At 50.9% G+C, this 24,262-nt stretch overlaps 1 protein-coding gene across 1 annotated transcript; it reads left to right on the top strand.

Moving 5' to 3' along the window:
* Positions 1 to 1,068: 1,068 nt before the first annotated feature.
* Positions 1,069 to 8,374, top strand: LOC144594669 (protein Tob1-like). The gene is made up of 2 exons (XM_078401505.1): positions 1,069 to 1,233; positions 3,742 to 8,374. The coding sequence occupies exon 2, from the start codon at positions 3,904 to 3,906 to the stop codon at positions 4,879 to 4,881; it is 978 nt and encodes a 325-aa protein (XP_078257631.1). The 5' UTR covers positions 1,069 to 1,233; positions 3,742 to 3,903; the 3' UTR covers positions 4,882 to 8,374.
* Positions 8,375 to 24,262: the final 15,888 nt, after the last annotated feature.

The following is a 24,262-nucleotide window of genomic DNA, read 5'->3' on the forward strand; positions in this document are numbered from 1 at the left end:
GGTGAACACTGGGTGCAGGGGGTGAACACTGGGTGCAGGGGGTGAATACTGGGTGCAGGGGGAGAACACTGGGTGCAGGGGGTGAATACTGGGTGCAGGGGGAGAACACTGGGTGCAGGGGGTGAATACTGGGTGCAGGGGGAGAACACTGGGTGCAGGGGGTGAATACTGGGTGCAGGGGGTGAATATTGGGTGCAGGGGGTGAACACTGGGTGCAGGGGGTGAACACTGGGTGCAGGGGGTGAATACTGGGTGCAGGGGCGTGCACTGCAGCTGGGCCGAGCTCCCCGCGCGGGCCCGAGCCTCAGCCGCGACAGCGAGCGAGCGAGCGCGCCCCCGCCGTTTGACATTCAACGGCCCTTCAACCGGGGCCGCGGGCCTGACGCAGGCGGCAGCAGTGACGGTAGCGGTAGTAGGTTTACTTATCAATGTCGATGGTGGAGATGGCGGCCTGTTGTCCTCCTCCCTCCTCCTCCCTCCGCCGCGTCGTCGTCAGCCGGGGAGGGGCGCGCTCGCCTCCGCCAATCGCCGGCAGCTTCCAGCCGGCTCGGCAACAACGTCACGGCCTTGGATACCAGCGGCCAATCCAAAGCCGCACAGCCGCGGCGCCCGGCCCAATCAGAGCGAGGGGAGTGCTGCTGCCCGCTGACCGTCGACTCCTTCCGCGCCTGAGATGAGGCCGCTTTCCACACAATTCCACCTGAGATTATTGAAGATAACGTTCCATACGTGCCCGCCATTGACAACCGAACCTGAATCAAGATGTGGTCGGTGCATTTCCCTGATGGTTTTTCGGTGGAAAATCGATTCGAAGCGCCGCGCTACTTTCCGCGGCCTTCGTTTTTAAAGGGCTGCAGTGTTTACGATCCCCGCAGTGACGGACGTGGCGCGCAGCCAATCACAGTGGCGGCCCGGCCAGGGGGTGGGACTGATACCGGCCGTAGGCCAATGGAGGCTCCGGAATGCGCGGAGGGGATAGTCAGTCATGGTGACGTGTCCGACGGGATGTAGTACCGGGCCCCGCCCCCAGCCGCCGCGACAGCGAGGCTATAAATAGCGGCTGCCGCGGCCCATGGCAATGAGTTGTAACCGCGGGCGGGAGGATCAGCGGCTGCTGGCTGCGCACCGAGTGACGGACGGAGCGGCAACAAGGCCGCTGACAGGCGCCCAAACACTCACACGGGTGTTTAAATCAAGAACAACGGCGAAAACCCCCGGGCCGCCCGCAACCGAGTGAGTCTGGAACCTTCGCCCCAGGAGAGGAACGGGCGGTGGGATGGTGGGGGGCGAGTGAGCAGGGAGTGTGTGTGTCCCGAGTGTGAGCTGGACGGGGGTGTCACCGTCCCCTCCCTCCGAGTGTGAGCAGGGAGTGTGCGTCCCCGAGTGTCGTCGAAGTCTCTTGAGTGTGTGATGCCCCGAGTGTGAGCAGGCGAGTGTGATCCGCGCCCCCCCCCCCAATGAGCAGGGTTAGTGTGGTACCCTCATCTGTGTGTGAGCAGGTTGTTTGTGACCGCTCTGAGTGTGAGCAGAGGAGTGTGTGAATCCCCAAGTGTGGGCAGGGCGAGTGCAGACTCCACTGCAAGTGTGAGCAGGGTGAGTGTGGAACCGCCAGCGTGAGCAGGGTGAGTGTGAAACCTCTAACGTGAGCAGGGCGAGTGTGAAATCCTAAGTGACCAGGGAGAATATGGACCTCAGTGTGAGCAGGGCGAGTGTGAAATCCTAAGTGTGAGCAGGGCGAGTGTGAAATCCTAAGTGTGAGCAGGGCGAGCGAGGTGTGCGGGTGCATTTGATTGGGTGACTCTGGGGGAGTGGCGTTGCTGCTGGGGCTGTCGCCTCCCTGTCTCTCTCCCCCCTCCCCCTCCCAGCCCTGCTCCAACCCCCCCCCCCCCCCCCAGCCCTGCTCCAACCCCCCCCCCCCCCCCCCCCCCCCCCCAGCCCTGCTCCAACCCCCCCCCCCCCCCCCCCCCCCAGCCCTGCTCCAACCCCCAGCCCTGCTCCAACCCCCCCCCCCCCAGCCCTGCTCCAACCCCCCCCCAGCCCTGCTCCAACCCCCCCCCCCCCCAGCCCTGCTCCAACCCCCCCCCCCCCAGCCCTGCTCCAACCCCCCCCCAGCCCTGCTCCAACCCCCCCCCCAGCCCTGCTCCAACCCCCCCCCAGCCCTGCTCCAACCCCCCCCCCCCCAGCCCTGCTCCAACCCCCCCCCCCCAGCCCTGCTCCAACCCCCCCCCAGCCCTGCTCCAACCCCCCCCCCCAGCCCTGCTCCAACCCCCCCCCCCAGCCCTGCTCCAACCCCCCCCCCCAGCCCTGCTCCAACCCCCCCCCCCAGCCCTGCTCCAACCCCCCCCCCCAGCCCTGCTCCAACCCCCCCCCAGCCCTGCTCCAACCCCCCCCAGCCCTGCTCCAACCCCCCCCCCCCAGCCCTGCTCCAACCCACCCCCCCCAGCCCTGCTCCAACCCCCCCCCAGCCCTGCTCCAACCCCCCCCCCCAGCCCTGCTCCAACCCCCCCCCCAGCCCTGCTCCAACCCTCCCCCAGCCCTGCTCCAACCCTCCCCCCGCCCTGCTCCAACCCTCCCCCCCATACAGCCCTGCTCCAACCCTCCCCCCATACAGCCCTGCTCCAACCCTCCCCCCCATACAGCCCTGCTCCAACCCTCCCCGCTCTCCCTGTCTCGCCTCCAGCCCCCAACCCCCCTCTCCCTTGTTTCACCCCCACAGCCCTGCTCCTACCCCCAACCCCCCTCTCCCTTGTCTCACCCCTCCCTGCCCTGCTCCTACCCTCCTCTCCACCCTGCCTTCATCAGTGGTTCCTCTGCCCCTGCCTGCTTTTTTTTGCTTCCAATTATTGCCATTTTTTGTTTCTTCCAACCCCTTCCCCCCGCCCCACCTTATCTCCAGACCTTTCCCCACCCAACAACAGCCCTGGAAACCTCCCCCTCCCTGACACCCAGAGATAACCACCTCTGCTGTTTGCTGTTCTTGCTGTAGCTGGAGTTGCTTAAACTGGTAACCTGCTGTTCCATTTGGGGCTTGTGCACAGCTTGGGTGTCTGTCATGCTGGTAATTGGAAACACTGAATTGCCTTTGTCAGTGACCGTGTTTGAGTCTCTCTCTGCTGTTGACGTGCGAGCTGTCTATCTCTGGCAATGCTGGGGTTAATGAGGTAGTTTGCATTCTGCCTGGTATTTGCAGTCTGACGCTTGTTCATTCTGTGTGCTGCGCTATCACGACTCTGACGTCAATGTGGAACTTGGAGCATAAAAGGACCTGGAATCCTAGAAGGATAATCTCACCCATGAACAAACACAATCTTTTAAAAACAGTTTTCCCCGTGGATATATTGCACGTTTATTTTGAGAAGATTTATTTATTCTGCTGATCGCTGCCCTGCACTCCCATCCAGTTGGGCAGTTGCCTTCATTGCTCAATGCATGACACAGGAGTTTGATTTATTTTGAAGGTTGTTGACTTTTTTTGTCAAAAGCCGTCTGGCTTTAATATGATTTCTAGTTTTGAATCACAACCTAAAAATATTCTAGAGGTAATAAGGTGTAATATCCTCTTGGTCATTTCTTTTGCTTTTAACATCATACATTTATAATTTAGTAAAGGCAATAAGCTTGCTGACCAGCTCATTTTTCAGAAGTGCTCTGTGTAACACGACAATGGCCATGACAGTCAAATTATGGCACAGATCTTTGCCCATTTTTTCTTAATCTATTTTTTTTGTTCCCCCTTTCAAGGAACATCACTGCAAACCTGAAGAACATAAATTCCATCTTAACCAGTGCTGTAAGACATCAAGCTACCCCGAGGCAGACTAAGCCCTGCCCTTCAGAGGTCAATAGGTATTTCTTTTGGTTTGCAACGCAGCGTTTACAACTCATTCCGGTGATTGTGCAGCTATGCAGCTTGAAATCCAAGTAGCACTCAACTTCATTATCTCATACTTGTACAATAAACTGCCACGCCGAAGGGTCAACATCTTTGGTGAGGAATTGGAACGACTTTTGAAGAAGAAATATGAAGGTCACTGGTATCCAGACAAGCCATACCGAGGGTCTGGATATAGGTGTGTGCACATAGGGGAGTCCATCGACCCTGTCATCGAGAGAGCTGCCAAAGAGAGTGGACTGGACATGAAGGATGTTCGTGACAACCTGCCCCAGGAATTGAGCGTGTGGGTCGACCCTTTTGAGGTGTCCTATCAGATTGGAGAGAAGGGTCCCATCAAGGTGCTATACGTGGATGATAGCAATGATACCGGGACTGACCTGGACAAAGAAATCAAAAATAGCTTCAACCCCGAGGCCCAAGTCTTTATGCCCATTTGCGACCCAGCAGGTGGATCGCCTGTATCCAGCTCGCCCTCTCCTCCGTTCGGTCACTCTGCTGCTGTGAGCCCCACTTTCATGCCTCGCTCCGCCCACCCTTTAACATTCACCACTGCCACCTTTGCTGCTACGAAATTCGGCTCGACCAAAATGAAGAGCAGTGGCCGCAACAACAAAGTTGCTCGAGCGTCCCCCACCAGCCTCGGCTTGAATGTGAATACCCTGCTGAAGCAGAAGGCCCTGTCGACATCCATGCACTCTCTCTATGGGCTCGGCGTGGGTGTGGGTAGCCAGCAACAGCAGAAGGCGTCAGCCCTCTCCCCCAATGCCAAGGAGTTTATTTTCCCTGGCATTCAGGGGCAAGGGGGTCCCAGTGCAATGTTCCCAGGGGAAAACGCCCTGACCCTCAGTCCTCTCCAGTATGGTAATGCCTTGGACATGTTTGCCTATGGAGGCCTCAGCGAAAAGTCCTTCATGGATGGTCTGAGTTTCAGCCTCGGTAACATGCAGTATTCTAACCAGCAGTTCCAACCTGTCATGGCTAATTAAAGGTTGGGGCTCTATAATTAATATGAATATATTAAACCCTAATTATAAAAGTTTAAACTTAATTGAAGCCAAGGGTATTTCCCCTTAAATCCCTTGAGATAACTTTTAAAGAAAGTTTTTTGAATTGGAGCGTTAAAAGCTTGTAGTTTGGCACTTGGTTATTTAAAAAGCATCAATTTTTGGTTTTGCCAACTGAGCACAAAGATGATTTTATATGGACTGTGCACCTTTTTTAAAATAAAATTAAAAAAAAAGAAAAATGGAAAATGTTGTGGGGAGGTAACCTCCTCGAACAGTATTTACACTAGGACAGGACATGGGCTAATTTAAGAATTGGCACTAATGATAAAAGTGGGATTTATGGTCTTTTTGTAATTGTATAATTTAATTTAGTATGAAGTTTGTAAAATACAGAGTATATATTGTTTCTACAACACGGTATTGCATTTATATCTTTTTACTACAGTGATCTGTGATGGCTGCGATAGTTTGCATATTTTTTTTACAAATGTAAAAAAAATCCACTTTCAGAGACATCAAAATACTGAAGATTGTGTACAGACTATTCCCAAGTGATGGTGTTTAAAGTGTAGAAATTTCACCTTTTTTGGAAAACAAGATTTGTATTTTCTGTTAAGAGTTTAAAAGTAAAAGGTTTTTTTGCTATATATTATGGACAAATGTAATCGTAATATTAATTTTGTACCTACCTTGTGCAATACTTGATAAAAACAGTATAACAAAAGTATTGAGTTTGTGTCTTACCTGTTAAGAGGGACTGAGATAGTTTATATTGGTAAAGGTTTGTATTAAAATGCTTTATATAAAAAAAAAAAAAGCAGCAAGTCTTGGGGCTTCCTTTTCTATTACCAGATAGGGTAACGTCAAAGTGTGAAATTGTCCAAGAATTGATGGCTTGAGCATTTTTGATTACGTGAGTTGCTACTCAAGAATATGAAACACCTGGGATACATGATTGAATTAAATTGAGATTTATGAATATAGTGCCTTATGAATATCTTCTAGCATTGGACTTATCCATTAATTTGTTCATCCTTTTTTTTTTAAAATCAAAAGTTGATTATATTTCCTTGAGATAATTTGTTGGTAGTTAACTGAAGTATTTAAAGCAGTATTTCAAAAGGGTAGGTATGTGGAATATTACGATGGGTGTGTCCTTTTGAGAACCTGATGTGTGCATTTTTGAGGAAACAAGTCATCTGGTTTCTGAGGCAGTGATGCAGGCTGGTGGGGTTCGAGGCAGCAGCTGCTCCTTACAGCAGGACAGGCAGCATCTTTGCCCTCGAATGATAGACACAAAAAGCTGCAGTAACTCAGCGGGACAGGCAGCATCTTTGGTGAGATGGAATGGGTGAAGTTTCGGGTCGACTTCCTTGAATGACCAGCATGGGAAATCTGTACTCCTGCAGCCAAGATGTTGGCAATTGCTCCCTTTCTCTGGACAAGATAGAAACATAGAAAATAGGTGCATTCAGCTCTTCGAGCCAGCACTGCCATTCAATATCATGTTTGGTCTTCCAAAATCAGTACCCCAATTCTGCTTTTTTCCCCTAGATCCCTTGATTCCATTAGCCCTAAGAGCTACATCTAACTCGCTTGAAAACATCCAGTGAATGTACATCCACTGCGTTCTGTGGCAGAGAATTCCACATATCCACAACTCTGGCTGAAAAAGCTTTTTCTCATCTCAGTCCTAAGTGGCCAATCCCTTATTCTTAAACTGGTTTTGGACTTTCCCAACATCGGGAACATTTTTCTTGCATCTTGCCTGTCCAATCCCTGAAGAATTTATGTTTTTATAAGATCCCCTCTCCTAAATTCCAGTGAATACAGTGCCCTCCATAATGTTTGGGGCAAAGACCCATTTATTAATTTGCTTCTGTACTCCAGAATTTGAGATTTGTAATAGAAAAAAATCACATGTGGTAAAAAAAGCACATTGTCAGATTTAAAATTAAGGGTATTTTTATACATTTTGGTTTCACCATGTAGAAATTACAGCAGTGTTTATACATAGTTCCCCCCATTTCAGGGCACCATAATGTTTGGGACACATGGCTTCACAGGTGTTTGTAATTGCTCAGGTGTGTTTAATTGCCTCCTTAATGCAGGTATAAGAGGGCTCTCAGCACATAGTCTTTCCTCCAGTCTTTCCATCACCTTTGGAAACTTTTATTGCTGTTTATCAACACGAGGACCAAAGTTGTGCCAATGAAAGTCAAAGAAGCCATTATGAGACTGAGGATCAAGAATAAAACTGTTAGACGTCAGCCAAACCTTGGGCTTACCAAAATCAACTATGGGATATCATTAAGAAGAAAGAGCACTGGTGAGCTTACTAGACGCAAAGGGACTGGCAAGCCAAGGAAGACCTCCATGGCTGATGACAGAAGAATTCTCTCTAAGAAAGAAAAATCCCCAAACACTTGTCCGACAGATCAGAAACGCTCTTCAGGGGTCAGGTGTGGATTTGTCAATGACCACTGTCCACAGAAAACTTCATGAACAGAAATACAGAGGCTACACTGCCAGATGCAAACCACTGGTTAGCTGCAAAAATAGGATGGCCGGGTTACAGTTTGCCAAGACATACTTAAAAGAGCAACCACAGTTCTGGAAAAAGGTCTTGTGGACAGATGAGATGAAGATTAGCATATCAGAGTGATGGCAAGAGCAAAGTATGGAGGAGAGAAGGAACTGATCAAGATCGAAAGCATACCACCACATATGTGAAACATGGTTGTGGGGGTGTTCTGGCCTGGGCATGTATGGCTGCTGAAGGCACTGGCTCAATTATTTTCATTGATGATACACCTGCTGATGGTAGTAGCATAATGAATTCTGAAGAATGTAGACACATCCTATCTACTCAAGTTCAAACAAATTCCTCAAAACTCATTGGCTGGCGGTTCATTCTACAGCAAGACCATGATCCCAAACATACTGTTAAAGCAACAAAGGAGTTTTTCAAAGCTAAAAAAATGGTCAATTCATGAGTGGCCAAGTCAGTCACCTGATCTGAACCCAATTGCGCATGCCTTTTATATGCTGAAGAGAAAACTGAAGGGGACTAGCCCCCCCAAAACAAGCATAAGCTAAAGATGGCTCCAATACAGGCCTGGCAGAGCATCACCAGAGAAGACACCCAGCAACTGGTGATGTCCATGAATCGCAGACTTCAAGCAGTCATTGCATGCAAAGGATATGCAACAAAATACTAAACATGACTGCTTTCATTTACATGGCGTTGCTGTGTCCCAAACATTATGGTGCCCTGAAATGGGGGGTTCTATGTATAAACACTGCTGTAATTTCTACATGGTGAAACCCAAATGTATAAAAATGGCCTTTATTAAAATCTGACAATGTGCACTTTAACCGCATGTGATTTTTTTTCTATTGCAAATCTCAAATTGTGGAGTACAGAGGCAAATAAATAAATAATGGGTCTTTGTCCCAAACATTATGGAGGGCACTGTACAAGCCCAGTCAACCCATTCTTTCATCATATCTCAGTCCCACCATCCCAGGAATTAACCTGGTGAACCTATGATGCACTCCCTCAATTGCAAGAATATTTTGCCGGGTTTGCAGCAAAACCTGATTTTCCTGTTAGCGGGAAAGTTGGCTGGCTTACTGCTTCGAAACAAATGCTGTTCCCCTTGCTGCCATAAATCTTCATAAATAGTGCACAAGCAGCCTATCAAATGAAAGCGGGTGCTTCAACTTAGCTTGGCCTGACCTTGCTTTGTTTTTTACGGTGTTTCGGGTTGGAGCCTGAGATATTCTGAATATGTTTGTATTTATCAGAACTTAGTTTCTGCCTGACCTGTTGAATGTTTCCAGTTTGCTATATCACAATCTATATCTCAGTTCCCTTCCCCTGACTGTCAGTCTGAAGAAGGGTCTCTACCCAAACCTACCTACTAGGCAGGTCGGGCAGCATCTAGGAGAGAGGGAATGGGTGACGTTTCGGGTCGAGACCCTTCTTCAGACTGAAGAAGGGTCTCGACCCGAAACGCCACCCATTCCCTCTCTCCTAGATGCTGCCTGACCTGTTGAGTTACTCCAGCATTTTGTGATGCCTTTGAGTTATCCTATTGTGAACAGTTTATGAAATTAGATCTTGGGTGGGATGCTCTTAACATTTAAGATCCTGAGGAGGCACGACAGAGCCATTGTTGATCTTTGCACAATATTTTCAAACTAAGGTATGGAAGAAGTTTATGCAGAAGGTGGTAAATCATTGGAATTCCATCGGCCAATGTCTTGTGGATTGTCGGGGTATTCAGTGCTGGAGGTACATTCTATGAAAATGGCAACGTGAGGGCATAGGGTGGTAAGTTGTTTGGCATACCTGCCTTCACCATTCAGGGTGCTGACTGCAACATTCAGCAAGCCATCTTGCAGCTACAGTATATAAAACGATTTTATTGTGTGCATGATAGGAAGGATGTGGATGAGGCACAGAGGTGATTTGCTGTGGTACTAGTATTAACTACAAGGAAAGGTGCAGACTTTTCTCTGGAGCACTCGAGCATGATAGAAGTACAGCGACACCACTGATTTGCCAGCAATGAATGGTCCAGCACCTCCTTTACTCCGGACAACATAACGAGAGCGCACTTGAAGTTCAGTGGGTGGCCACACATGTCATCGTGTGTGCCTCTGCACCGAAAGAGTTAATAGTTTACATCTGCAGTGTGGTGGTGACCCCTTGTTTTGTACAATTCAAAGATCAAGTGGCAGTTGTGGTGTGAAGCATAAGGTAGACACAATGGTCGGGCAGCATCTCGGGAACGATGGAGTGGGTGACGTTTTGGGTCGAGACTCTTCAGGCTGTGTAAAGCATAAGCTCAGGTCCATATCAATACAAGGTAGAACTGTTGAAATAACACTGATGATGTTCCTGTGAGGAAACTGAAGCATATGGTATTGGTTTGTAACTGTTTACAATATAGAGACAAACCTTAATAAACTGATTTCATTTGTATAGTACTAATAAACCTGCATCATTTATACCTCCACTAATGCATTCCATCAATCATTCAATTTACATTTAATATTTGTTTTAAGTTTCTAGCAGTCCCTGGTGCTTTAGAGACATGGCAAGGTATAATTTGTAGGTCGGGTGTATTGTTGAATTCCTCTGGTCCAGCAAAATGGATAATCTGGCAAGGCTCTGGAACCAAAGGTGTTGGAAACTCAGTGATGTACCTGTGTGTAAAGTGGCGAGAGAAATGGGTAAGATGTTCTTTTCCCAAGATACAAATGTCAAATGCTGGAGGGCACCGCTAAGGTGAGAGGTAGAAAGTTGAAAGGAGATTTACGAGGCAAGATTTGTTTACAGTGGTAAGTACCTCTAATATGCTGCCATGGGATGTGATGGAAAAATATATGACAGCAATGTTTGAGACATTTAAACAGATAGAAAGGGAATGGGGGATATTTTTCATGCATAGGCACATGTGCAGGGTAAAGTAGCATTGTGGTAGGCAGACATTGTACGCCTAGTCCTGTACTGCACTGTTCTGTTCTACATTTTGTGAAAGATTGGGGAATTGGTAGAAAGTACACAGACATTAATAGCAGAAGGTAGACACCAAATGCTGGAGTAACTCAGCGGGGCAGGCTGCATCTCTGGAGAGAAGGAATGGGTGAAGTATCAGGGGTCGAGACCATTCTTCAGGTTTAATAAATCTATTTCGTCCACACTTGACAAGCCTGGATTTTCTAAATGGAGAATGCAAATAAATGGAGTTTTTTAGAAAATGGTGACACTGGTTAGAACATGCTTGCACACTGCAGAAATCAGTGTGAAGGTGGGGAGGAGTTCTTCAAGCATAAACAAAAGGTCAGCTTTAATTACTGAGGAAAAAATGCAGGAAGTGCTTTATGGATGGAAAAATGCTAGGTTTGTTCACAGAATTCTAACACAGTGTTTATAGATATATGTTTGAAGGTGTTGGTTGAATGTGTAAACACTGCCTGAGACTTGAGGGTGAATTGAGAATGAAGACAAGGTCCCCGTGCTAGTGAGGCAGTGTGATAATCGCACTGTACTGTGTGGTGTGAGAAGAGTTCTTGATCTGACAGCCAAACTACTGCCTCTGGTGCAAGTGTGCAGCAGTTGACAACGAGAGTGGCTGGGAGAAGTTTTATGGTCATCAATTCTCATTTCCTCACTAGGCAGCCCTCCTGTTTTATGTAGGGAAGAATTTTGAATATTGTGGGGAAGGAAGAGTTACTGAGTCAGGTATAGAGCAAAGTGCAACACACGAGTGCAACACAAGAATGGGCCCTTTGGCCTGCAGTGTCTGTGCCAAATATAATGCTGTTAAACATTCTCCCCTGCTTGCATGTGATTCATTCCCTGTGTATCCATATGCCTAACTAAAACCTTCAACCCACTGTCAGATCTACTGCCTCCACCACCCCTGGCAATGTGTTCCAGGCACACACCACATTCTATAAACGTTGTTGCCCTTGGAAGAAATACCCCTGCCCTCGGGTGTGGCAGCAACATTAGTGCTGGTTTATGCTGCAGTGTGACATGTTTCCAGCAATATTTCTCTGAATTGTAAATGGCCCGGACGGCCGCCATTGGTGGAGCGGGAGCACGTGGCTGCTGGGTGAGGTCACCCTTTGTCCCGTATTTGGGAGTGAGCCAGTTGGCAACCAAGCTAATACGGGACAAGGGCGGTCCCATACGGGACAAACCAATTTAGCCCACAATAAGGGATGTCCCGGCTAATACGGGACGGGTGGCAACCCTATGTAGGAGTCGACTGGACAGCAAGCAACCAAAGCTTTTCACTGTACCTCTGTGACAATAAACTAAACTAAACCACTACTGCCCTTTCAGGCACCCAGTTTCCGATGTTGGAGTAGAAACCATCACCTCCTACCACCAGTTGCCTAAACTTTTAATTAATGGCCTCTCGGCATGAGATGGCAAGCTTTCATGTTATTCTCTATAATGGAATACAGGCTTGTGCTTATCTGTCTTGGGAGTGCATAGAACAGTGGAGCACAGGAACAGTAGAGCCCTTCAGCCCATAATGTCTGTGCCTAACATGATGTCAGGTTACTCACTGCCTGCATGTAATCCACTCCTGGCATATCCGTGTGCCTATCTAAAAGCCTCGAGCACCACTATTGTATCTACTTCCCCCACCATCCCACAATACTCCATGCAGCCTCGCCAAAGTTTTATAAAGCTGCAACATGACTTCTGTATTTAATGCCCCGACCAGTGAAGGTAAACTCTTGCGTGGTGGAGGAAGGAGGGAGATGGGATGGGTGCTGGAAGAGGGAGAGGAATGCAAGAAAGAACTTGTGGATTTCTGGTAGTCAGTCAGGCTGAGTGTGACTGAGCCAGGTGTGTCTGTGCTTGCTGGGGGAGGGACTGACAGGTGAATGTGATCATTGGGTGGGTGAGGCCAGAGGAGGGAGGGCACTGTTTCGGAGGTGGTGGTGATGAAGTCGTGGGTTGTCTGAACCTGAGCTGGCTAATTGCTGTGGGACACACCTCCAACTTTAGTTTAGACAGACAGCATGGGAACGGGCCCTTCAACCCACTGAGTCCACACTGACCAATCACCACCTGTTATCCCACTTTCTCATCCACATCCTACACCAAGAGCAATTTTCAGAAGCCAATTAACGTCTTTGGGATGTGGGAGGAAGCTAGAGCACCTGGAGGAAACCCACACGGTCACAGGCAGAACCTGCAAACTCCACACAGACAGCATCCAAGGTTGGGATTGAACCTTGGTCTCTGATGCTGTGTTGCAGCAGCTCTACCAGCTACACCACAGTGTGGCCCCAACACCTTTGATGTTAGGGTGTGTAAATCACTGAAATATCTTGACTAATTTATATCTCAGACAGGGATCTTACAAATGAGGGATCTAATATGAAGATAAATTACAGCATTTAGTATTTAAACCGGAACAGTGAATCTTTATTTGTAGACGTTGCCACAGGAGATCTCAGGCTGAGGATTGGATCGAGTCCAGTGGATCGGGGAGCTCTGGAGAACGCAGTTATGGTATCTGCAACCGTCTGTCACTGAACTGCCTGGATAGATTGTTTGCAAGGGCCTGGGTTTGGTATTGCACTGCCTCCACAGTTCACGACAATCTCTCGTTATTTTCTATTTTTTCTCAATCCCTTTGAAACTGCAGAGAGGAATTGTGTTGCAGTTTTGTGAGGGTGTGCTCTATGTTGGGCTGTGATTTACAAGTGCCTGCCTGCTGAGTAATGTAGACTGAGCATGCACTGTAAACACCAGATGTGAAACACATTCAAACATTCCTCATGTTTGCAAAGGCCAAAATAAAATGGGGAATAAAATCTGCTGAATCCACGCGAGCAAGATAGCATTGACTGTTGTTAACTCTAGCCGTTCCAGGGATAGCTGCTTCCATGAGTCCAAACCCTGGGGTTTGCAGCAATCTGCAGAAACAGGTGGAGATCCCCTCCAGAATAAAGGGTGGAGGTCTTAAAGTTGGAACCTAACCGTGAGGGGCTTTGATGGCATGCAGGCCAGAGCCCCGATAGTAACATGAACCACGGTCGTCACCAGAACCATCTTGTCCACTAACATCCTTCGGAAGGAAATCTGCCATCCCATGTCTGACGTTTTTCACTTTTCAGGAGCAAGGGCTTTGGCAAGGCCAGCGTTTATTGCCTTTCAGAAGGTGGTGGTGTGCCGCTGCCTGGCGGTGCTGCAGTCGTGAAACTGCTCCCACAGTGCAGTCAGAGAGTGGGGTTTCAGGATTCAGACCCAGTGACCATGAAGGACATGTTTCCAAGTCAGAATGTTGGGACTTGGAGAGCAACCCAGAGCTGCCTGTTCCCATCCACCTGGTGCTCTTGAAGAGAACACAAAGTACTGGAGTAACTCAGCGGGTCAGGTAGGAGTTGGGATTGTTGTTCTTGTCAGTTTGGGAGGTGCTGTTGGAGCAGCCTAGGTTGGCAATTCCAGTGCATTCTGTAGATGGTGGACACTGTAGTCTCACTGGGGGGGGGGGGGGTAAATGTGCAGTGTGGGTGGGGTGCCCATTAGCTGGCTACTTGGTCCTGTATGGTGCTGAGCTATTGAGAGTTGTTTCATCCAGGGAAGTGGATAGTGTTGTATCTCGTGCATTGTGGATGGTGCAGATACAGAAATCAGTCTCACCTGCTTAGAATTTAGATAAAAATTCTAATTTTTAGCATATCACCCCCGTCCTTTACAAACTCCACTGGCTCCCCATCCCCCAGAGAATCCAATACAAAATCCTCCTCATGACCTACAAAGCCCTCCATAACCTGGCCCCATCCTACCTGACTGACCTCCTCCACAGGCACACTCCCACCTGCACCCTCTGCTCTGCTGCTGCCAATCTCCTGTCCCCCCCCATCCGGACCAAACTCAGATCCTGGGGGGACAGGGCTTTCTCCATCGCTGCACCCACCCTATGGAACTCACTACCCCAAACCGTCAGAGACTCCTCCTCACTCACCACATTCAAAACATCACTGAAGTCTCACCTCTTCAGCACTGCCTTCAACCACTGAAGGTCACCTCACCTTCTGTCTCCTTTCTCTGTTCGTTTACTTATTTATCTATTTATTCACTTCTCTATGTTCTAGAAATCCCTGTAAAGCGTCTTTGAGTGTTTGAAAAGCGCTATATAAATGTAATGCATTATTATTATTATTATTAAAAATCATTTGACTGAGGTTCGATAGACTGGCTAACAGGCGACAAAAGCTTCTTATTACACCTCAACACACGTGACACTAAACTAAACTCAAACAAACAAACTGCAGAAAATGCGAGAAATGAAATCTATTCTGATTAAAGTTCTCCGATCTGTGTCATTATGTTTCTCTTTCCGCAGATTCTACCTGACCACCTGAATTTTCCAAACATCTTCTGTTTTGCCCCAGTGTCTACTGCCCTCCTACTTGACCCTGGCATTGGTGATAGATGAATGATACACAGAAGGATCTTTTGTGAGGGGTCAGTGGTGGGAACTGAGGATGAGGCAGTGGCAGCAGCAAAGTGCAAGGAGACCTCCAGGAATACCACCAATCACCATCGGCATGATCAATAATCAAATCAGAATCCACCAAAATGGGTAATGATTTGATTGCTGTGTGTCTGTGAACATGTTTGTTTCGAGTTCAAATGGAAATTGGACCTGCTAAGATATTCAGCGGGTAAGGCAGCAGCTGTGGAGACACAAACAGAGCTAATGTTTCAGGTCGGCGACCTTTCACAAGGAACTCACCTCATGATTACAAAGTTGGCTCAGAACGACGATGATCAACATCTGTTATTTATAGTCAACTGTCCCAGTGAGCTAAATATATAAAAGAAAAACATGCGGGTTTCCTGTAGCACTCCATATTTGGGCAGAGTGATCACAGGTGGCCATTCAGTGCTTTAGGAAAGGTTGGCCATTGAAAGTCACCTCGCAGAACCTAAGAAGCAGGAGCCACAGTTGGCTGTTCAGTTCGCCAGGCCTCCTGTCATTCAGTGGGATCAGGGTGGATCTTACACCTCACGTTTTTCCTGTACATCCAGAACCTGATTTAATTTCAATCAATAATGGGGCGCAGCAGTAGAGTTGCTGCCGTACAGCACCAGAGACCTGGGTTTGATCCTGACTATGGGCGCTGTCTGTACGGAGTTTGTATGTTATGCCCGTTACCAGCATGGGTTTTCTCCGGGTGCTCTGGTTTCCTCCCACACTCCAAAGAAGTACTAGTCTGTATGCTAATTGCATTGGTAAAACTGGAAACTTGTGTGCTGTTTCTCTAAAGTAAACTAAAGTAGGAACAGGAAAACAGGAGCAGGGGTAGATCACTTGGTCTGCTGAGCCCACCCTGCCATTCAATGTGATCATGGACAATCTACCCCAGACCTCAACTCTTCCCTGCTAGTTCACCATAGTCCTCGGTTCCCAGAGCTATCAACTATGTTCCTTCTACTTCCTCAAGTGCCCGCAGTGATCCCTCCTCCACAACCCTGTTCCCAACAAGCATTGAGGATTGCAGAGATTCACCAGCCTCTGTGAAGAAGTTCTTGCTCGTTTTCAAATGACTGCCCTGTAATCTCGCAATTCTGTCTCCCTGTGTCAGCGTCTCCCTTATCGCAATGTATTGTCCCCTCAGGATCTTGTGTTCCAGTAACATCAGGCCTCATTTTTCTGAATACTGAAGAATAGAGTTTGGATTTCTTTAACCACTTCATTGAATCACTGAATGATACAGCACAGAAACAGGCCCTTCGGCCCACCGAGTCCATGCTGACGATCGATCTCCCGTTCACACTAGTTTTTCTGTGCTTGTACCAATTTCTCATTTGTTTTGGAATCTGGGTTCTCCTGTATTTCTGAGAAGTTTGACAGACGAAGTATTTGTTTAATCTTTCTACCTTTTCCTTATTTCAAACCATATATTTCCCAGTCTCTGTTGGGTTTACTGTACTTGTCACCTTGCCCTGTGTGAGGCTGCTTCCAAGATGGCGCTCAAACCAGGTGGCTACTTGTGTGCTGACCACAGTCCCAGATCTACAAACATGTATAACAATCACTCCACACTCTTAAATCTTTAGTCCTACAGCAATATTTCTTACTTTATTCCCTTATCATGTATCTGTACATTGTAAATGGGTTGATTGTAATCATGTGTGTCTTTCTGTGGACTGATTAGCACACGACAAAAGCTTTTCACTGTATCTCGGTACATGTGACAATAAGCTGAGCTGGAATCTCAGCTGTTCAGTGTCTCGGCTTCTTGCTAGTACTCTCATATTCATTTTCTTTCTCTTTATCAGTTTCCTGGACTCCTTGGCTGAGTTCTAACATACTTGAGCTGGATTTGTTTTTCCTTCGTTCTCTTGAGAGTTAATAACAGGCAACTAAGAAATGGAAGATGTGTTCAATCAATTTTTAGTACCAGGCTTCACGATGGAAGACATTGCAAATATCCCGGAGATACCAGATGGGCTAATTTCAAATAACATGGAGGAATTGGTGAAAGTACCAAGGGACATTCACAGGGCCGAAGCTGGACAAATTACTGGGACCAGATGGCGTGTACTCAAGGGTTTTAGAGAAACTGTTGCAGTTTTCAAATTTCCCCAGTGTACCAGAAGATTGGTAAACAGCCATTGTGACTCCTTTGCTCAAAATGGAAGACAGACAATCGGGAGCTAACGTTCCTTGTTGGCAAAATGCTATATTCAATAATTAAAGAAATAACCAATCATTTAGGAAAACCCAATATAATCACTGTAAAAGGTAAATTATTTGCTTGAGCCCTGAGGCTATAACAGAGAGTCGATAGTGGGGAACCCATAGACATGGTGTGTTGTGATTTCCAGAAGGCATTCATTGACAAAGTGTGAGGCTGGTGTGTGCATTGAGAGGTATTGGGGGAAGTGTGTCAGCATGAATTGAAAGCAGGGTGGAAAGCAAAGGCTTGGAATGAATGGGTCCCATACAGTCGGGAGGGATGTAAACAGTGGATACCCCAGGGATCATTTACTATTCGCAGTGACCTGGAGGAGGGAGGAACTGTAAGGTTTCCAAGTTTGCTGCTGATGTGAAAATAGGCATAGGGCCATGCTGTGATCAGGGCATTGCAACAGGATATAGACAGAGTGAAGGAGTGGGTGAAAATCTAGCAAACAGAGTTGGTGAGGAAGTGCAAGGTCACCCCAGAAGAGGAATGAAAAGGCAGATTATTCACTAAATGGGGGAAGAGGCTGCACGTGGTGCCATTCAGAGGGATCTACTTGTTCTACAACGAAAGGTTAGCAGACAAGTAGTTCAGTAGGGTAGCCAACTTCCTCACTCCCAAATACAGGACAAGGTGACGTCACCACCCAGCGCCCCACGTGACCTCACCCAGCCAGCGGCCACGTGCTCCCGCTTCACCAATGGCGGCCGCCTAGGCATGGGAGGCAGGTTGCATAGCAAATGGGATGAGCTTAGATCTGGCATCTTGGTCAGCATGGACGAGTTGGACTGGATGGAGGTCCTGTTTCCGTGTGTATAACAGTCGCAGTTCAGGGCAAAGGCCGTTCAAAGACCATATTTCTCCCCCTGCAGTTGCCACCTGACTTGCTTCCAGCATTTTCTGCTTTTATTTCAGATATTCAGCATCTGTATTTGCCCAGTTGATGTGCAGGGAAGATGGCAGCCTGTCAGCACACAGCAAGATCCCACACATTCACAACTGTAAAAGGCCTGGACATCGCTGAGCATTCATGGGAGCGCTTTCAAAGTTGGAGGTGCTGACCAGGTAACTGTGGGGTGATGGTCCGTGTTGGTCGGGGCAAATGTCATGTCTCTGACAGCCTGGGGTTCAGCGCAGGGGAGGTGGGCCTGGCGATTGAGCGCACACGGAAGTGGGTGAGATGTCCCCTGGGCCATGGCTGGGATGGCCGGGGCCAGTGGGCAGAGGTGGACACTAGTCCACTGGCCCAGAACCAGAGTAACATTTCCTATTTCACATTCGTACAACCTGGAAGCCGGCCATTCACCCCATCGAGTCGGCACTCTTTTAAAAAGGAGGTGGTGAATCTGTGGAACTCATTGCCACAGAGGGCTGTGGAGGCCAAGTCAGTGGATATTTCTAAGGCAGAGATAGACAGATTCTTGATCAGAACGGGTGTCGAGGGTTATGGGAAGAAGGCAGGAAAATGGGATCAGCTATGCTTGAATGGCAGAGTGGACTCGATGGGCCGAATGGCCGAATACTACTATAAGTTGATTCACAATCAGTACCCCGTTCCTGCCCTCTCCTCATACCCCCTGACTCCGCTGTCATCATGAGCTCTTTCTAACTCTCGTATTCAAGAGAGATAGAGCTCTTAAGGATAGCGGAGAAGGCAGGAACGGGGTACTGATTGAGAATGATCAGCCATGATCACATTGAATGGCGGTGCGTACAGGCTCGAAGGGCCGAATGGCCTCCTCCTGCACCTATTGTCTATTGTTTTGTGGGAGGAAACCCGATCACGAGGAGAAAACCCACGCGGTCACAGGGAGAACGTGCAACCTCCACTCAGACGACACCCGAGGTCAGGATCGAACCTGGAATTCAGTTGCTGTGAGGCAGCTGCACCACCCGCTGCTCCACTGATGCTCAGGAAGGAACTGTAGATGCCGGTTTAAACCGAGATAAACACAAAGTGCTGGAGTAACTCAGCGGGACAGGCAGCATCTCTGGAGAGAAGGAAAGGGTGATGTTGTTTCGGATGGAGATCCTTCTGTCTCCAGAGATGCTGCCTGTCCTGCTGAGTTAATCCAGCATTTTGAGTCTATCTCCACTGACGTACAATTCCACTCGAGATGATTCAGGTCACTAGGTTGTGTATGTTATGCCGAAGTTTAATTTAAAGTGGGATTGTTGTTGCTAATTGTGATCTGTTAAATGAAGGGTTTGGTTTTTCAAGACCGGGGCAGTATCTGTGACAATTACCCCAGTGTTAACAGAGGCAGAGGGTGTGTGACTGGGCGGGTGACAAATGTGAAAGGGCAGGACTGTAGTAATGTAGATGGAGGACTGGAGTGAGAGAGTGCGTACACATTGAGGAATGTGCAGCCACCTTGTAACGCGTTTGTCGAAGGACTTCTAATTTAGGAGTTGTGCCGCCTTGCCCGCTCCGCCCATCCCGTGTTCGCCCACTGCCCCAATCCGCTTCAACTCCTGCCCCTGACTCTCTGAAACGTAAGCGGCGAGGTGCCCTAAAAGGGTTCCTAACTGTGAAATTTGTGGCGAGGCCAGGCAAAGGGTTAAGAGAGAGACAGCTGGGAACTGAAGCCTTAGCACTGCACCAGATGGGGGAGGTAGAACTCGGTTAATTAAAATAATCTGAAATAAAAATAAAAACTAGTGTTAACCCTAGACGGGCACAAAATGCTGGAGTAACTCAGCGGGACAGGCAGCATCTCTGGGGAGAAGGAATGGGTGACGTTTCGGGTTGAGTGTGAAGAAGGGTCTTTTGGTCCATCTTCTTCAGACTGTCTTCGGTTTAAATCAGCATCTGTAGTTCCTTCCTACGCACCAAGCATTCATTGGTCGTGATAACCGTGAAACTACTGGATTCAAAACAAAATAATTGCCAGGACATGGGTGCTGTGCGAAGGGGAGGGAGAGGGAGAGGGCGGTGGACACTAGTTTCGACATAGAAACATAGAAAATAGGTGCAGGAGGAGGCCATTTGGCCATTTTAGCCAGCACCGCCATTCAATGTGATCATGGCTGATCATCCAGAATCAGTACCCCGTTCCTGCTTTCTCCCCATACCCCTTGATTCCGTTAGCCCTAAGATCTATATCCAATTCTCTCTTGAACACATCCAGTGAATTGGCCTCCACTGCCTTCTGTGGCAGAGAATTCCACAGATTCACAACTCTCTGGGTGAAATGTTTTTTCCTCATTTCAGTCTGAAATGGCCGACCCCTTATTCTGAAACTGTGACCCCCCTGGTTCTGGACTCCCCCAACATGGGGAACGTGTTTCCTGCATTAAGGGAGAGGGTTGGTCAGTGGTTGTGGCTGACGTTGGTCCACTCGGCCCGTGCTCGGACCTTTCTGCAAAGTGTTCCGACCCAGGGGGTTGGACGAGTTTAGGCGGCGTGCAGACGGATGGTGCAGTGAAGGAGCTGAGGAGCTTTTCCACACAGAGGGTGGTGGGAGTATGGAACAAGCTGCCACAGGAGGTAGTTGAGGCTGGGACCATCCCAACGTTTAGGAAACAGTTAGACAGGTACCTGGACACGACAGGTTTGAAGGGATGTGGACCAAACGCAGGCAGGTGGGACATTGTTGGCCGGTGTGGGCAAGTTGGGCCGAAGGAAGGGCCTGTTTCCACAATGTATCACTCTATGACAGAGGGGGATGGTCAGTGGGAGGACGGTGCCCAGCCCATGGAAAGGTGAGGTGATGCATTTGTGGAAGAGACAGACATAGATTCTTGATTAGTGCGGGTATCAGGGGTAATGGGGAGAAGGCAGGAGAATGGGGTTAGGAGAGAGATAGATAGATCAGCCATGATTGAATGGCGGAGCAGACTTGATGGGCCGAATGGCCTAATTCTGCGCCTGTCACTTATGACCATGTGCATTTGCAGAGAGTAAAACAACATGCTCAGACTGGACGCCGTATACAGGGATAAAGCCGGGGGGATGTACAATAACTGAAGGGTTATTGAGTGAACCCACAGCGAACAGTCCACTTCACCAACATACCCTTCGGCCCAAAATGTCCGTACTGACCACGATGCCGTGTTACACTAATCTCCTCTGCCCGCACGCGATCCATATCCCGTCATTCCTTGCATATCCTTATGCTTATCCAGAACCCTCTTAAACGCCACTGTCGAGTCTGACCCCACCCCGACAGCGCGTTCCAGGGCCCCCACCTCCACCCCGACAGCGCGTTCCAGGGCCCCCACCTCCACCCCCACCCCGACAGCGCGTTCCAGGGCCCCCACCTCCACCCCCACCCCGACAGCGCGTTCCAGGGCCCCCACCTCCACCCCCACCCCCGACAGCGCGTTCCAGGGCCCCCACCCCCACCCCGACAGCGCGTTCCAGGGCCCCCACCCCCACCCCGACAGCGCGTTCCAGGGCCCCCACCCCCACCCCGACAGCGCGTTCCAGGGCCCCCACCCCCACCCCGACAGCGCGTTCCAGGGCCCCCACCCCGACAGCGCGTTCCAGGGCCCCCACCTCCACCCCCACCCCCGACAGCGCGTTCCAGGGCCCCCACCTCCACCCCCACCCCCACCCCGACAGCGCGTTCCAGGGCCCCCACCCCGACAGCGCGTTCCAGGGCCCCCACCCCCACCCCGACAGCGCGTTCCAGGGCCCCCACCTCCACCCCCACCCCCGACAGCGCGTTCCAGGGCCCCCACCCCCACCCCCGACAGCGCGTTCCAGGGCCCCCACCCCCACCCCGACAGCACGTTCCAGGGCCCCCACCCCCACACCGACAGCGCGTTCCAGGGCCCCCACCTCCACCCCCACCCCCGACAGCGCGTTCCAGGGCCCCCACCTCCACCCCCACCCCCGACAGCGCGTTCCAGGGCCCCCATCCCCACCCCCACCCCGACAGCGCGTTCCAGGGCCCCCACCCCCACCCCGACAGCGCGTTCCAGGGCCCCCACCCCCACCCCGACAGCGCGTTCCAGGGCCCCCACCTCCACCCCCACCCCCGACAGCGCGTTCCAGGGCCCCTACCTCCACCCCCACCCCCGACAGCGCGTTCCAGGGCCCCCACCCCCACCCCGACAGCGCATTCCAGGGCCTCCACCCCCACCCCCACCCCCGACAGCGCGTTCCAGGGCCCCCACCTCCACCCCCACCCCCGACAGCGCATTCCAGGGCCTCCACCTCCACCCCCACCCCCGACAGCGCGTTCCAGGGCCCCCACCCTCTGTGTGAAAGAAAAACGCTCCGCACTTCTTTAAACTGGACATTTCCATCCTGGGTGAAATGCTCTGACTGTTTACCCTGTCTACGCCTCTCACAATTTTGAGTGAGCGTGTGTGCACGTGTCCATATGTGCCCGTCCATGCACATATATGTGCACATGCATGTGTCACAGTGATACAGCGTGGAAACAGACCCTTCGGCCCAACTTGCCCACACCGGCCAGCGTGTCCCACCTGCACGCCAGCGCTTGGTCCATATCCCTCCAAACTTGAGCTGTCCATGTACCTGTCTGACTGTTTCTTAAACGCTTGGATAGTTCGGGCATGTGTGTGCGTGTGTCTGCATAGAAATGTGAGGCTTGATATCTGGCGAGGACGCGGGGCTCTTCAGAGCTGAAACTCGACTTGGTTGCTGTTGGAATCAAGGCTTTGCGTCCAAACTTCACAGGATTAAAGCAAAACCTCTCCCCGCCGCTCTGACAGCGAGGATAACCCGAGCGCCTTCTGACACAGTGATAATCCGTCAGCTGCCTGTACAAAGTCACCGGGCAAGGGGCGAGAACAGATCCCGCCTGATATCCCACACATTCATTATCATTCAGTTGGTCACACCCCTGCTGGTACTACCCCTCCCCCAGCGCGGCGCTCCCTCACCCCCGCCCCTCCCCCAGCGCGGCGCTCCCTCCCCACCCCCAGTGGGGCGCTCCCTCATACCCCTGCTGGTACCGCCCCTCTCCCAGCGCGGCGCTCCCTCCCCCCTGCCCCTCTCCCAGCTCGGCGCTCCCTCCCTCCCCCCGCCTCTCCCACAGCGCGGTGCACCCTCCTCCCCCCCCCGCCCCTCCCCCAGTGCGGCGCTCCCTCCCCCCTGCCCCTCTCCCAGCTCGGCGCTCCCTCCCTCCCCCCGCCTCTCCCACAGCGCGGTGCACCCTCCCCCCCCCCCGCCCCTCCCCCAGTGCGGCGCTCCCTCCCTCACCCCCCACCCCTCCCACAGGATCGGGGCATTAGACAGGGAGGTGTGGACAGGGGGGATGGGGGAATGGAGAGATGGTGGGGGATTTGGACGGGGGGGCTTCGATGTTGCGCTCAGGAACGTGCCTGTGGGGGTGTGGCAGCTTCTAGATGGAGTGTCAGGCAGTAAGGTGTGGGTGGAGGTTGTGGGGGGGGGGGGGGGTTGTGGGTGGAGGTTGAGGGGGTGTGGAGGTTGAGGGGGTGTGGAGGTTGTGGGGGTGTGGAGGTTGTGGGGGTGTGGAGGTTGTGGGTGGAGGTTGAGGGGGGGTGGAGGTTGTGGGTGGAGGTTGTGGGGGGGGGTGAAGGTTGAGGGGGGGTGGAGGTTGTGGGGGGGGTTGTGGGTGGAGGTTGAGGGGTGTGGCGGTTGTGGGGGTGTGGAGGTTGTGGGGGGGGTGAAGGTTGTGGGGGGGGTGAAGGTTGAGGGGGGGTGGAGGTTGTGGGTGGAGGTTGTGGGGGGGTGAAGGTTGAGGGGGGGTGGAGATTGTGGGTGGAGGTTGTGGGGGGGGTGAAGGTTGAGGGAGTGTGGAGGTTGAGGGGGTGTGGAGGTTGAGGGGGGGTGAAGGGTGGGGGGGTGTGGAGGTTGAGGGGGGGTGAAGGGTGGGGGGGTGGAGGTTGTGGGTGGAGGTTGTGGGGGGGTGAAGGTTGAGGGGGGTGGAGGTTGTGGGGGGGGGGTTGTGGGTGGAGGTTGAGGGGGTGTGGAGGTTGTGGGGGGGTTGTGGGTGGAGGTTGAGGGGGTGTGGAGGTTGTGGGGGGGGGTTGTGGGTGGAGGTTGAGGGGGGGTGAATGGTGGGGGGGTGGAGGTTGTGGGTGGAGGTTGAGGGGGGGTGAAGGGTGGGGGGGTGGAGGTTGTGGGTGGAGGTTGTGGGGGGGTGAAGGTTGAGGGGGGGTGGAGGTTGTGGGGGGG

Source organism: Rhinoraja longicauda, chromosome 6 (assembly GCF_053455715.1).
Source record: "Rhinoraja longicauda isolate Sanriku21f chromosome 6, sRhiLon1.1, whole genome shotgun sequence".
Lineage (NCBI taxonomy): Eukaryota > Metazoa > Chordata > Chondrichthyes > Rajiformes > Arhynchobatidae > Rhinoraja > Rhinoraja longicauda.